The sequence below is a fragment of the Salvelinus sp. IW2-2015 genome, linkage group LG22 (genome assembly GCF_002910315.2).
Source record: "Salvelinus sp. IW2-2015 linkage group LG22, ASM291031v2, whole genome shotgun sequence".
Taxonomy (NCBI): domain Eukaryota; kingdom Metazoa; phylum Chordata; class Actinopteri; order Salmoniformes; family Salmonidae; genus Salvelinus; species Salvelinus sp. IW2-2015.
Genome location: NC_036862.1, coordinates 17,633,436 through 17,649,598, shown reverse-complemented (window position 1 = coordinate 17,649,598; position 16,163 = coordinate 17,633,436). Strand labels below are relative to the sequence as shown.

Sequence of the window (16,163 nt, the reverse complement as noted above, 5' to 3'; positions counted from 1 at the left end):
AAATGACCCAGAAATTGTAGTTTTTCTAGGTGGCTCCCATTTTGGCTGTAGTGTTTCCAAGCGCGTGGAAGAAAGCGCGTTCTTTGGTATTTTTCACAGGTAAAGACAATAACGATTCTCCGTCTTAAATTTTATCGTTTATTTGCATATTAGGATGCCTAAGGTTTGATTATAAACGTTGTTTACTTGTTTGGAAAAGTTTATTAGTAACATGGGATATATTTTGTATGCATTTTGATGGAGGGAAAATGGGTGGATTATTGACTGAAGCTAAACTGAGTTTTTATGGATATAAAGAAGGACATTATCAAACAAAAGGACCATTTGTGATGTAACTGGGACCTTTTGGAGTGCCAACAGAAGAACATCATCAAAGGTAAGGCATTTTTTATATTGCTATTTCTGACTTTTGTGTCGCACCCGCCTAGTTGAAATATGATTTTCATGTGTTTGTATGCGGGGCGCTGTCCTCAGATAATCGCATGGTTTGCTTTCGCCGTAAAGCCTTTTTTAAATCTGACACGGCGGCTGGATTAACAAGAAGTTAAGCTTTATTTTGATGTATAACACATATATTTTCAAGAAGGTTAAATATTTGAATTTAGTATTTTTGAATTTCACGCTCTGCAGTTACACTGGATGTTGACCAGGTGGGACGYTACCGTCCCACCTACCCTAGAAAAMTTWATCAACCCGAGTGACATTTTCAGAAACATAGCCTAATCAAACTGTCAGGCCATAAACACTTCATGGCAGGGCAACTATAAATACAGTGCATTCGGAAAGTATTCAGACCCCTTGACTTTTTCCACATTTTATTAGGTTACAGTCTTATTCTAAAATTGATTTAAAAAACATTATCATCCATCTACACACAATACCCCATAATGACAAAGCAAACACAGGTTTAGACATTTTTGAAAATGTGTATAAAAATAAAAATATCACATTTACAGAAGTGTTCAGACCCATTACTCAGACCCATTTGGCTGTAGTGTTTCCAAGCGCGTGGAAGAAAGCGCGTTCTTTGGTATTTTTCTCCGGTAAAGACAATAACGATTCTCCGTCTTAAATTGTATCGTTTATTTGCATATTAGGATACCTAAGGTTTGATTATAAACGTTGTTTACTTGTTTGGAAAAGTTTATTAGTAACATGGGATATATTTTGTATGCATTTTGATGGAGGGAGAAATTTAGAAATTTTTGAAAATTTTTATAAAAATAAAAATATCACATTTACAGAAGTATTCAGACCCATTACTCAGTACTTCGTTGAAGTACCTTTGGCAGCGATTACAGCCTTGAGTCTTCTTGGGTATGACGCTACAAACTTGGCACACCTGTTTTTGGGAAGTTTTTCCCATTCTTCTCTGCAGATCCTCTCAAGCTCTGTCAGGTTGGATGGGGAGGGTTGYTGCACAGCTTTTTTCAGGTCTCTCCAGAGATGTTAGATCAGGTTCAAGTCCGGGCTCTGGCTTGGCCACGCAAGGACATTCAGAGAATGATGGTCCCGAAGCCACTCCTGCATTATATTGGCTGTGTGCTTAGGGTCATTGTCCTGTTGGAAGGTGATGCTGCCACCACCATGCTTCACTGTAGGGATGGTGCCAGGTTTCCTCCAGATGTGACACTTGGCACTCAGGACAAATAGTTCAATCTTGGTTCCATCAGACCAGAGAATCTTGTTTCTCATGGTCTGGTAGTCTTTTAGGTGCCTTTTGGCAAASTCCAGCTCTAGGAAGAGTCTTGGTAGTTTCAAACTTCTTCAATTTAAGAATAATGGAGGCCACTGTGTTCTTGGGGACCTTCAATGCTGCAGAAATGTTTTGGTACCCTTTCCCAGATCTGTGCCTCGATAGAATCCTGTCTCATAGCTCTACGGACAATTCCTTCAACMTCATACCTTGGCTCTTGCACTGACATGCACTGTCAACTGTGGGACATTACATAGACAGGTGTGTGCCTTTCCAAATCATGTCCAATCAATTATATTTCCCACAGGTGGACTCCAATCAAGTTGTAGAAGCATCTCAAGGATGATGAACGGAAACAAGATGCACCTGAGCTCAATTTTGAGTATCATAGCAAAGGGTCTGAATAYTTATGTAAATAAGGTATTTCTGTTTTTTAGCTTTAATAAATTAGCAACATTTTCTAATAAGCTGTTTTTTTGCCCTAGCACTACACAGCTGATTCAAATTACCAACTCACCATCATTAAGCTTTGATTATTTGAATCAGCTGTGTAATGCWAGGGCAAAAACCAAAACGTGCACCCAGGGGGGCCCAGGGGAGATTTTGGGAAACCTTGGCTTAACCTACTGGGGTAATCCACCATTTCAATACACATGGCTCTCTTTTACTGAGCTTTAACCAACACATTGTTGTACATCGTAACTAAGATGAAATACCAGTGAAGGCAATTACAATCAGTGCACAGAGGCGCCCCAATCAAAATACCTTAAACTAAGGAATTTAACWAATTTATTCAACAGTTAAAGGGAATATAGATTGAATACTTGGCCGAGAATCAGTAMTGATGAATGAATACTGGTGACTAGTCAGGCTAGTATGCATAAAAGACTGTCAAGTAGGGCCTGAAACTATTCACGTGTTGTTGACATTGGGCTGCATTGCTTTTAGCTGAACACTACTATTTTTGGTCAAAGGAGCATTGATAGGACCTCCATTTGAACTAAAATTACCAAACAACTTTTTKGAACCCGAAGGTCACAGAACTATGCCTCTGGTTTGTTGTAACAGAGCACGTCGTCCCCATGCAGCTCAGCATTAGCCTACCGCTGACTTCATGTCACTRACTGTTTATGACAAGTGCGTTTATCGCTTATCAGGGCTAATTTTACCCAGCCTCAGATCGTGTTGCTGGTTGGAATCAAACAATATCTCCCCTGGACCCTTTTGGGCTGACCGTGTTGACCACATTATGTCCTTGATGTCCACTGTCAGGAGCACAGGGGTGAATGCCACTAAATGGTCAGGCTTAAAGGGATACATCACTCAAATTAGAAAATKACATCGGCATATTTGTTTCCTGACGCTGAAAGAAGGACGAGATGAGACCGCAATCCACACTTTGGATTTGCTTACCTAGCCAATGTCCCCAACAGCTAACTTTCGCACTTTTGAACCAAAAACCAACAGAAGTCAATATGTCCGATATAAGCATGTATTAAATTGCAAGTATCCTCCAGACACAGCTAGCTGACTGCACTAGGGGGAATACAGCGTTGATAGAACAATGCATTTCATAACGTTTGCTTTGGCAGAAAAAAAACTCACCAAGACCTGATCCTTGCCTGGCAGAACACTAGAACCCATAGAGGGTGTCCGGACACTTTCCTCCAGCCAAGATGTTAAGCAGTTGTGGGTGACTTGATTGCAACATAGTCACGAGGAACCTTCCCTCCATCAATGGCCTTCCCATTGGGTACTACTTCAACACTGATATTGCTCATTATTTTGGTCTCATTTTGATCACACCGTTGAAGAGGGTGCCGTGTTACAACAGGCTGTTCAGGATGTCACACCTCAACAGAACAACGAGTGATAGGGTTACATAACAGGGCTCTTTTCCATCCCTGCTATGCCAAATCTGCTGGAAAAGAATGGCCTGACCACCAGTGCAGTGGASTCAAACAAAAGCTGGGCGCCTGCAATGGGGGCTTCCTCCACCGCTCCTTCACAGCTGGGTGAACAACTCATAACTCACAGAGTACGAAGAACAGAAAGACCCTCTGTGCAATGAAAATAACCAGCAMCACTGTTAGAAACCACCATCTCGGAGGGAAGTCTATTTTGGGGCCAATCATTTAGGCTGAACAGCTGAACACGTCCTGGCTGTCAATGAAAAGCATTCACCATTAAAGAACAACACACTGTTAGAAACCACCATCTCGGAGGGAAGTCTATTTTGGGGCCAATCATTTAGGCTGAACAGCTGAACACGTCCTGGCTGTCAATGAAAAGCATTCACCATTAAAGAACAACAAGGCACAAGGCCTCATACTTTGTTAACTCCTGATAAAAAAATTCAGCTTTGACACCTCCCCAAAAAGACGACGGCTAATGAAACATTTTAGTTGAGAGGAAGAAACAGTGTGTCTTCTGGGACAAGGCGGAATCCAAGCCAGGACATCAACAGAAAAACATTGCCATGAAACAGCTGGTGTTTTTTTAAGTTCTCAATAAAAATAATTCAAACAAACTATTGGGTAACAGTAATACACATCTGTAACGTTTCGGGCCTGTCCACCAGCATACTGGCAGGACCCATCATTCCATCGTTCCTCTCCGAAAATGGATGTTGGCTGTGGACTCAACATGCCGGGGAGCCCTGCTGTACACTACAGCGCAAATGACCCATTTGACATGGTTAAACATCTCACCGCATGGATCTGCTCCACACATGGCAGCAGAGCTGGAGAGCCGGGCTGTACAAGCTGTGCTCAGACTCGTCCTCAGCAGAGTGCAGACACTGTCTTTAAAGGCAGGAGGAGGGAGTGGAATAAGAAGGCCAGGCTGAGTCGAAGACGCATAAACAAGTAGAGCCGGATCCAGAAATATATAGATGCAATTAGCCTACCGAGATGATCATATTTGTCTCTAGCGCTGCATTGTGTCATTGTGAAAATAAGGGCACTTAAATGTGTCTTTTCCAATTTAACAAATAAGAGAATGCAGTGTGATCATTAYAATGTGTGAGTGTGTGTTTAGCGTGTTGAAAATACACCAACGCTGCTATTTTAAAGTTATCATTACATATTAGGCCAACGACATCGTTAAATCTGGAAGTCTGACCAGAGAGTTCAAAGGCTCATTGCATCCCTGAACATGTGTGGTCATTGCTAAATTAAGCAGAGACTGAAACTCCTTTAATTAAAGCCAAACCACATGCTATCACCGTGGCTGAAAGCAAAGCTCCACGGCTGCAGCGCCACGGCTGGTCCCAGGGCAGATATTAACACAGGCTAAAGGGAACAGGGGAGAGGGGGGACGCTCCCKTTGACAAGTTTAAAACGCACAGTCTACACTTCCTTCATCAAGCTGTCATCGGGCCCCGAGGCCCCCGGCTCACACTGTTTATGAAAAGTATTCATATTCCAATCAAGGAATAAAAATAAAGAATTGTGTCATTGCACGACAGGTGCAGCGAGGCAGAGGGGGAGGGAGGGAAGCGAAGCCCAACAGGGTTAAAGATGTGAAACGTACAGCAGAGCGATTAGCCGCCACACCTCCACCACGAACAAGTGCTCCATTCAAAGCCCTGAGAAAGAAGGTAGTGTGCTGACGGACTTGTAGGGTATTTCAGGTGCTACTCCAGCAGGGAACACCTGTACTTTGTCTATTCTGTCAAGGGTCATATTTGGCTTGCTRGTGACGCTGTCGATGCATTACCCAAATACTGAATTATGTATTTTCTGGACTTGGAGAGCAAATGTTCCACACTGGAATATGTTATCAACTATGCTCAGCTCAGGCAAAAGGTTGCACTGAAGTTAAGCTACTTCATCCAACTTGACTACTAGGAGGTTTAATCATCACTTCTTTAATCACTGTTATGTCATGGCAATAAGACTGTGACATTCAATGGTGGGACAACAGTCCCGTGTCTCACAAACTAAACTGAAACTACAGGTGTCAGAAGTGGGATCCAGAATTACCAAAAAGAGGAAACTATAATTCTATTGAACTGATAAGACAGGGGCTAAAGGGTGGAAATAGAATGGGAAAACAGTACAGGCGATATGATACAAAGAAGGAAGCGGAGAGGACACAGACACCTATTTGTCAACACCTCTTCTCACCTTGGGAATGCAACTGGACAAATTTGAGAGCAATGTCATGCAAAACAGATCTCAGATTCCCTTGGCTTAAGATGGTCCCTTGAGTACTCTGATGACTGAAGGATACTGCACATAACAAAACAAGCATAYCATCACCCTGTGAKACCACCTTATGGGGAAATGTGTTATATTTAAAGCTTACGTCATTACTCACTTTTCTGAGAGGAGTGTTTGTGTGAAGGTCATATCTGCGCATATGAAATAGCTGTCATTCACAAAGCCTAAAGAAAATGTTGCTGCTGTTCCCTGTGTGAGTTTATAGAGTATATATATAACATCTCACTAAGAGGATGATTTTATCCAAAAATACTTACAAAATKTATGCGCTTAATGTTTTGTATGTGTTTTTGTGATCCCTGCAGGAATTTAACCTATGACCTTGGCGTTGCTGGCACCACACTCTTACCAACTGTACCTGACAGTGTATGAGGAATATTGTTCAATGAGATAAGGTTTTCAGTCATTCCTTCGATGCCGTTCCTCTGAAGATTGTGCTTGCTTCATGTACAGACAAAAGACACAAATCTGGCCTCGAGTGGATTTTCCARACTTCTGTCTAAGGGTGAATATTTTCATCTATGATTGTCCCAGTTTCCAGTCTATAAAATTATGCATCTCCCTAACCAATGCCTTGGACCCCATTTACGAGAGCAAGTCTCCAGCCAAATTCTTCACACAGACCCAGACGTTGTGTGTTGGAGGCCGGCTCCATCACTCGTGGTTCTTGATTAAAGCAGAGCAGACATGCAAGCGGTGYCGTTTACTGGCATGGATCAGGTTTCCATAGCCTGCATCTCCTTTGCATTTTACTAAACGCTTATGTCATATTAAATAGGTTTAGCGCTGGTTTCTTGCCGTTTTCATATTGTAGATGTAAGTAAACAACTTAAATACTCCTACTGAAATGAAGTCATCGATGCACTGCACTGAGAAGTACTGTGAACCTTTAATCAAATACGGTAGGGTCTTGAAAACCTGAACAGATACAGACAGTAGTCAACAGTAGCCAAAGCTATAGGCCTAGTAACTGTTTAGAATAGCTAACCTTGAGGCCAATCCTTTCCCTTGTGTTAGAGAATTTAAAGTGTGAGAGAATTTAAACCAAATGTGTTTGCCTCTACTGCCATCTCCAGAGGCATGGGGGTCCTTAGGGCCTGTCTGTTAGGGTAGAGTTAGCATAGCTGAGCAACGTGTGACAAGATGAAGAGAGGACTGGTTGCCACAGTGAGAACGGTCTCTGCTGACAGACTGATGCTTTAAATAGTGGGGACCAACAACACTGGGGCCACTAATACAGGGCCCTCTGTCTTTAGGGAGGGTTAGGTGACTTAGATCACACAAACCCGAGAACATTGTACGCATGTTGGGTTTACTGCTACAGGGTCAGCTATACTTGTCTATGACCAAACTTCTGTGAAGTTGTTGCTGAAGGCATTCTCTGAGAAGGGAAGCCAACCAAACATATCAAATTCAAGAGTCAGGGGTACCTTTATGACACCAGAAGAACCTTTCTTTCCATTCAAGAAAATATGCTTAATGAGCCTAAATTCAAAATTTCAATAACCGAAAAAATGTACCTTTATCAACTATCATTATATTAATCAAAATCCTTATTTTAATCTTAAAGAGAATCACAGTTTTTACTTATAGAACTGGAATGAAAAATAGGAAGCTTTTACTTCATAAACAGGATTGGTCTTTGAATGCTGTATTTAGCACGTGGCCAATCACATCCCAGTCTGGCTGATGCTCAGCTCACACATCAAAGCCCAGGGGCCACTGTGATACGATATTTTCCGATGCTCCCGTCGAACGGAAACCCTTGTAAAAGTCGTCTGAGTGGCAACAGTCATTGAGGAGAAAATCTCATTAGGAAAACAAGTTAGCCTAAGCATTATCACAGCATTGCCAATATTTATTTGAATGGAACTAGGTCAAGCTTTTATACACCATCCTTTAGGCTTAATTCCAGAGTAGGAGTGTTAATGCTGATATAGGATCAGTTTTGCATTTKAGATCAGATGAATACGATTACAGTGCATTCKGAAAGTATTCAGACCCCTTGACTTTTTCCAMATTTTGTTACGTTATAGCCTTATTTTCTAAAATGTATTAAATAAAAAATGTTCCTCATCAATCTACACACAATACCCCATAATGACAAAGCGAAAACAGGTCGAAGGAATCCTCCATAGAGCTCCGAGACAGGATTATGTTGAGGCACAGATCTCGGGAAAGGTACCAMAAAATGTCTGCAGCATTGAAGATCCCCAAGAACACAGTGGCCTCCATCATTCTTAAATGGAAGAAGTTTGGAACTACCAAGGCTTTTCCTAGAGCTGGTCGCCCGGCCAAACTGAGCAATCGGGTGAGAAGGGCCTTGGTCAAGGAGGTGAACAAGAACCCGATGGTCACTCTCACAGAGCTCCAGAGTTCCTCTGTAGAGATGGGAGAACCTTCCAGAAGGACAACCATCGCTGCAGCCCTCCATCAATCAGGCCTTTACGGTAGAGTGGCCAGACGGAAGCCACTCCTCAGTAAAAAGCACGACAGCCCGATTGGAGTTTGCCAAAAGGCACCTAAAGGACTCTCAGACCATGAGAAACAAGATTCTCTGGTCTGATGAAACCAAGATTGAACTCTTTGGCCTGAATGCCAAAGAGGAAGGAGGAAACCTGGCACCATCCCTACGGTGAAGCATGGTGGTGGCAGCATCATGCTGTGGGGATGTTTTTCAGTGGCAGGGACTGGGAGACTAGTCGGGATCAAGAGAAAGATGAACGGAGCCAAGCACAGAGAGATCCTTGATGAAATCCTGCTCCAGATCGCTCATGACCTGACTGGGGCAAAGGTTCAMCTTTCAACAGGACAACGACCCTAAGCACACAGCCAAGACAACGCAGGAGTGGCTCTGAATGTCCTGGACTAGCCAGAGCCCGGACTTGAACTCCATCGAACATCTCTAGAGAGACCTGAAAATAGCTGTGCAGCGACGCGCCACATCCAAGCTGACAGAGCTTGAGAGGATCTGCAGAGAAGAATGAGAGAAATTCCCCAAATACTGGTGTGCCAAGCTTATAGCGTCATACCCAAGAAGACTCGAGGCTGTAATCGCTGCGAAAGGTGCTTCAACAAAGTACAGGGTCTGAATACTTACGTAAATATAATATTTCAGTTTTTTATTTTTAATAACTTTATAAACATTTCTAAAAACCTGTTTTTGCTTTGTCATAATGGGGTATTGTGTGTGGATTGATGAGGGGGAAAAAACGATGTAATACATTTTARAATAAGGCTTTAACATAACAAAATGTGGAAAAAGTCAAGGGGTCTGAATGCTTTCCGAATGCACTTTATATAGGCAGGTCGGATCTGATCCTAGATCAGCTCTCCTACTCTGAGACGCTTTGTGAATGCTGGAAAAGTTATCAAAACTGCTTCTAATATCCACGGACTCCAGAAATAAATGTCAATACAAATTAAATGCATTATCAAGTTACTATCATTAGGTCTATCAAGTTTTAGGATACCTTGGTAGGCCTATTGATCACAGCAGAGAAGAACATACTGTTTCAAAATCAGTTTCACCCCCCAAAAAATGAAAACAGAAGCAACTAATCGCATATCATAGGCCTACTGTAGGTACAGAGGCACAGTAATAAAGCAGCAGGGTGAGGAAACTTGGAAAGAATTGATTTCCAAAAGGATTAAATATAAAATATTTACTTTTCTTCCAAATCACTGTAAACTTGCAATGTGAAATAAATAATAGGATTCTGCGAAATGTGAAGAAAACATCTGGCTCAGAGCAAAAGGAATAACATTCTTTTACAACACGAGCTCCTGACAGATGGTATTGTGAAGCCATTTGAAGGGACCATGACAGACGCGTTTGTCTGTGTGTGTGTGTGTGAGTGAGTGAGTGAGTGAGTGAGTGAGTGAGTGAGTGAGTGAGTGAGTGAGTGAGTGAGTGAGTGAGTGAGTGGGTGAGTGAGTGAGTGAGTGAGTGAGTGAGTGAGTGAGTGAGTGAGTGAGTGAGTGAGTGAGTGAGTGAGTGAGTGAGTGAGTGAGTGAGTGAGTGAGTGAGTGAGTGAGTGTGTGAGTGTGTGAGTGTGTGTGTGTGTGTGAGTGTGAGTGAGTGAGTGCCCTGAGTGAGAGCATGTCGGACTTGGACAGTGGGGAGAGGCAAAAGGTCATTGGAGTATTGGAGAAAAATCTCCCCCTGCTTGAGACTACCCTGTCAAATAAATGACTGTGACACACATCGAGGCATGCACAGTAACAGGCTACTTGACCGCCAAAATAACGATTACCCTCCGAAGAGCCAACATACCTGTCCCATATGTGCACCAACCAGAGAATGTAAGCGGAGCTGGAGTGGAGCGAGGCGTGGAGCGTACMCAGTAGAGCTCACTTCACCAGCTCAGGGCATTCCCGGCCCAGCATGCATCTGTAGTSCACTTGTGTGCTGCTATAGCCCCTTGCTTTAGCTASTGTCATTGAATTCACTAAATATTTTCATAAAGAAACTGATAAAACACACAGGTGCTAAATCAATGTGACTTACAAAKATCAGGAGGWRCAAGAGCAAGAGCAAGAGAGGGCGTGCGGTGATGTAGTGTCCACAACTGAAAAGACACGTATCCCGAGAGCATGATGATGTACTTACTATGTGCACATGCTAACAGAAAGGAATGAGGAGGGTAGCTAGCTAAGTGTGTCATTGTAGCAAAGTACACACWMCCGTCCAAAAGTTTGGGGTCACATAGAAATGTCCTTGTTTTCCATGAAAACATACATGAAATTAGTTGCAAAACGAATAGGAAATATAGTCAAGACGTTGACAAGGTTATAAATAATGATTTTTAATTGAAATAATTATTGTGTCCTTCAAACTTTGCTTTCGTCAAAGAATCCTCCATTTGCAGAAATTACAGCCTTGCAAATCTTTGGCATTCTAGTTGTCAATTTGTTGAGGTAATCTGAAGAGATTTCACCCCATGCWTCCTGAAGCACCTCCCAATAGTTGGATTGGCTTGATGGGCACTTCTTATGTACCATACGGTCAAGCTGCTCCCACAACAGCTCAATAGGGTTGAGATCCGGTGACTGTGCTGGCCACTCCATTATAGACAGAATACCAGCTGACTGCTTCTTCCCTAAATAGTTCTTGCATAGTTTGGAGCTGTGCTTTGGGTCAATGTCCTGTTGTAAGAGGAAATTGGTTCCAATTAAGCGCCGTCCACAGGGTATGGCAAGACGTTGCAAAATGGAGTGATAGCCTTCCTTCATCAAGATCTCTTTTACCCTGTACAAATCTCCCACTTTACCACCACCAAAGCACCCCAAGACCATCACATTGCCTCCACCATACTTGACAGATGGCGTCAAGCACTCCTCCAGCATCTTTTCATTTTTTCTGCGTCTCACTAATGTTCTTTGTTGTGAACCGAACACATCAAACTTAGATTAGTCTGTCCATAACACTTGTTTCCAATCAAATCAAATGTATTTATATATCCCTTCTTACATCAGCTGATATTTCAAAGTGCTGTACAGAAACCCAGCCTAAAACCCCAAACAGCAAGCAATGCAGGTGTAGAAGCACGGTGGCTAGGAAAAACTACCTAGAAAGGCCAAAACCTAGGAAGAAACCTAGAGAGGAACCAGGCTATTCCAAACTTCCTGTGTCCAGTGTCTGTGTTCTTTTGCCCATCTTAATCTTTTATTTTTATTGGCCAGTCTGTGATATGKCTTTTTCTTTGCAACTCTGCCTAGAAGGCCAGCATCCCGGAGTCRMCTCTTCACTGTTGACGTTGAGACTGGTGTTTTGCGGGTACTAGTGAATGAAGCTGCCAGTTGAGGACTTGTGAGGCGTCTGTTTCTCAAACTAGACATTCTAATGTACTTGTCCTCTTGCTCAGTTTTGCACCGGGGCCTCCCACTCATCTTTTTATTCTGGTTAGAGCCAGTTTGCGCAGTTCTGTGAAGGGAGTAGTACACAGCGTGGTACGAGATCTTCAGTTCCTTGGCAATGTCTCGCATGGAATAGCCTTAATTTCTCAGAACAAGAATAGACTGATGAGTTTCAGAAGAAAGATCTTTGTTTCTGGCCATTTTGAGCCTGTAATCGAACTCACAAATGCTGATGCTCCAGATACTCAACTAGTCTAAAGGCCAGTTTTATTGCTTCTTTAAACAGAACAACAGTTTTCAGCTGTGCTAACATAATTGCAAAAGGGTTTTCTAATGATCAATTATCCTTTTAAAATGATAAACTTGGATTATCTAACACAACGTGCCATTGGAACAAAGGAGTGATGGTTGCTGATAATGGGCCTCTGTACACCTATGTAGATATTCCATTAAAAAATCTGCCGTTTCCAGCTACAATAGTCATTTACAACATTAACAATGTCTACACTGGCCTCCCGAGTGGGGCAGTGGTCTAGCTGTGCCTCGCAGTGCTAGCTGTGCCACTAGAGATTCTGGGTTCGAGTCCAGGCTCTGTCGCAGCCGTCCTCGACCGGGAGGCCCACAATTGGCCCAGCTTCGTCTGGGTTAGGGAGGGTTTGGCCGGYAGGGATATCCTTGTCTCATCGCTCACTAGCGACTCCTGTGGCAGGCCGGGCGCAGTGCACGCTGACACGGTCGCCAGGTGTAYRGTGTTTCCTCCGACACATTGGTGCGGCTGGCTTCCGGGTTGGATGGGCATTGTGTCAAGAAGCAGTAGGGCTTGGTTGGGTTGTGTTTCGGGGGATGCATGGCTCTCGACCTTCGCCTCTCCCGAGTCCATACGGGAGTTGCAGCGATGAGACGAGAATTAGATACCACGAAATTGGGGAGAAAAAAGGGTGAAAAAKAAATACAAAAAATACAACAACAACAAAGAAATGTCTGAAATACACTGTATTTCGGATCAATTTGCATTTCTTTAATAAACAAGGACATTTCTAAGTGAGCCCAAACTTTTGAACGGTAGTGTATTTAAACAAAAAAATCATATCTCTTAAAAGTTTGTTCAATTATCTATTCCATAGTCTATCATTGATTTTGGCCCAATAGGCCAAAATCATATTWCCTCTTCCAAGGAGCTTTCGGTTTTGATGGGGATATTTTATAAAAAATATTTWAAAAAGTCAACTCTGCATCTCTGCCCAGCCTGTCAAGAGTGGCCCGAAGGGTGTTGAGCATCCCCAGTGGCTCTGCAAGGGCGGARAGGGTATTCTCCGCTGCTGGCCTGCTCACCAGGCACCATCGCATCAGCCAAAGACTCTGGCCAAACTAGTGTTTCTAAAAGTGAATTCAAAGGCCTAATAAGGCATTTTTCGTTTCACAGCCTATATGCGCAATTTATAGATAAATACACTAAAMTGTTGTTTAAATGCTGAGCGCTTAATGTTCATGCCAGCCTAGTGTGTTGCACTCGCCAATGCTTCACCATGTATTTCTTTGTAGGCTTTAGCCTTGAAATAATWGAAATAATAATAATACASTCGTAATAATTCATTTTGAGTGCTTTTTACTGTCACCTTTTATTGTTGTTCATTGAAATCTGATGGTTTGGTTTCAATACTTCACAACCAAATGATAGGTCCAGTTAGTCACAGAAATAGATGGGTGTTGTATCAATTGTGATTTTAATGAATGGAGCGAATTTGGAGCGGCAGTTTTTCTTCCTGTGAAGCGAGGAGGGGTTTTCACAGTGAGCGATGAGTGSRATTTCCGACCGCTCAACTCTGCTCACATGCTCTGGCATCAACTACTGACCAGACGTTCCTTACAGCCAAGTACACAACATCGCTCAGGTGCAAATTCTTTAGGACAGAGATTTTGCTCTTGCACAATAGACGAACAGTTTCCAGTTATTCAGAAGAAACCACCACAACCACGTTGGCCCCTTTTATAAACTCCTTGAGATATGTAAGATACCTTAGTTGYTGGACAAAATAATACTGGAACAATACTGTATCCACATAAGCCTTTTCCTAATTGCTTAACTACAATAAGAGTTTGGGTGCACAGTAAATCTAAATTAAATCCACCTACACAGTCAATGTTCTGAAAAGGTCACATTTCAAAATGATTAGGTTCCTAATTTCCATATGTTCTGATATACAGTACAAGATATGGGAGGTCAGTGGCTGACTGGTGAGTGGTGACAGATGTGTTCTATGGCTGTCCATGCCATAGAAATAGAATGGAGTAGAGCAATAATTATATTTMTATGGTCCATGTATCAGTACCTGTCAATGAGGGTTCCAAACAGCAGCCGGATAGTCTTCTGGATGTTGTCGGTGCACAGCCAGCTCCACTGGTTCTTCATCAGCAGACACATGATGTCTAGGGCCAAGTCAGCTAGGGCCGTCTCCACCACTGTGGACAGTGCCACAAAACACACACACACACACAAGCAAATGACACACACACACACAAGTAAATGACACGCATGCACACACACTTKACTAAGTAGCACACATGCTTAAAACAAGCACATTAAAAACCATAGGTTTGAAGCCTTGTTTATGTATCACTATTTACCATGCATTAGCAGTGGTCCAAAGTAACATCATTTAGAGAGCAATTGCATCTCATTTTCAACWAAAAATACTAAATAGCATTCTGGCTATGAAATATGAAAAYCTCAAAGCAATAAAGCCTCATGTAAGTGTTAGATATCTACTGTATGTCTTCAACATTATTGACAAAAAATTTGTCAGAGGGAATCTGTCAAAAAAGAAAAACCTATGATCCGCACAATGCCAAACATTGACACAACCTGTAACCTCTTGCTCCTGGACAGATTTCTCAGCATAGACAATAAAGGAATTTCTCTTTTAAATACCCCCAACAAATGTTTGCCAAGACTTCCCTCTCGTGGTGACATTATAGTACTTCAGGAGTATGCTGGTGACAGCATTCAGGTTGTTTACCTTTCACCCTTRAAATGTTCAGGAGAGATCTGGAACAGGATGTTTCAGACCTGTCTGGTCAGCGAGAGGGAGCCAGACGGCTCACCATCAAAGTCTGGCCCACATCTGAAACACGTCTCCTTCAGACAAGACAATGAGCAGACTTTAAACATGGAAGCCCCAGCAATTTGGATTCAATTAAAAGGGACATACTCATTCCAATGTCAAGTCTTGGGAGATTGCTTCCATATGAAGTCAATGGGATCACCCATTTTTTCTAAGGCCATTCACTGGATTGGAGACAATATCTTACAAKATCTTAACAGTTAGAGGACCTTAACCTTCTGTGCTGTTCACATTCCAAAACACTGCACATTCAGKGCCAGTAACTGAACTTAAACTAAGTAAGAAAAGTAGCAAATCCTGTTTTTATGAAAAGTACAGTAAAAAACAGCATTTCACAATAAATGACGCACAGACAGATACTGCCGGGAAGAACAGAAAGCGGTCATGACGAAAACATCCACTATCACGAGCCAAGATTGATGTAAGAACTTAGTTCCTGTTTTGAACTGATGGGCCAATGAACAATATTGTGAGAGGTGTCATCATGTAAGTTTACCCATCCACCACTACTAAAAAAATCCACATTCCTTGAACAGTCCTTACCAGAATCTTGAATGGATGCACCTGGTAGAATATTCTGTGGGCACCCACAGCCTCCCACTTCTCCTCTGAGGCCTGGACTTCTCCTCTGAGGCCTGGACTCATCARACCAAAAGGACATATGTCCACCGGTYTAATGTCCATTGCTTGTGTTTCTTGGCCCAAGCAAGTCTCTTCTTATTATTGCTGTCCTTCAGTAGTGGTTTCTTTGCAGCAATTTGACCAYGAAGGCCTGATTCACGYGGTCTCTTCTGAACAGTTGATGTTGAGATGTGTCTGTTACTTGAACTCTGTGAAGCATTTATTTGGGCTGCAATGTAAGGTGCAGTTAACTCTAATGAACGTATCCTCTGCAGCAGACAGAACAGCACCGTGACCTACAGTTGAAGTGATTTACCATACACTTAGTTGGGAGGTCATAAAACTCAGTTTTTCTTTCAACCACTCCCCAACCACATTCTTTGTTAACAAACTATAGTTTGGACAAAGGTCCGGTTAGGGACATCTACTTTTGTGCATAGACCAAGGTAGTAATTTTTATCCACATGGTTTCCAGACATATTATTTTACTTATAATCACTGTATCACAATATGGGTCAGATAGTATACATACACTCATGTTGACTGTGGCCTTTAACACAGCTTTGGAAATTCCAAAGACAGAAAATTGATTGTCAAATTCGCGAGCTTTACGAGTCTACTGATCTAGGGCTAAATTTA

General features: G+C 42.4%; 1 protein-coding gene across 1 annotated transcript in view; it reads right to left on the bottom strand.

Annotated features, from left to right (window-relative positions):
* Window positions 1-15,786, bottom strand: part of LOC111949773 (sorting nexin-19-like) — a 28,661-nt gene extending 12,875 nt beyond the window's left edge. Inside the window, exon 1 of the mRNA XM_070434080.1 lies at window positions 14,112-15,786. Coding sequence (XP_070290181.1) covers window positions 14,112-14,203 — 92 coding nt within the window. The 5' untranslated portion in view covers window positions 14,204-15,786. The remainder of the gene's footprint in view (window positions 1-14,111) is intronic.
* Between the last annotated feature and the right edge of the window lie 377 nt (window positions 15,787-16,163).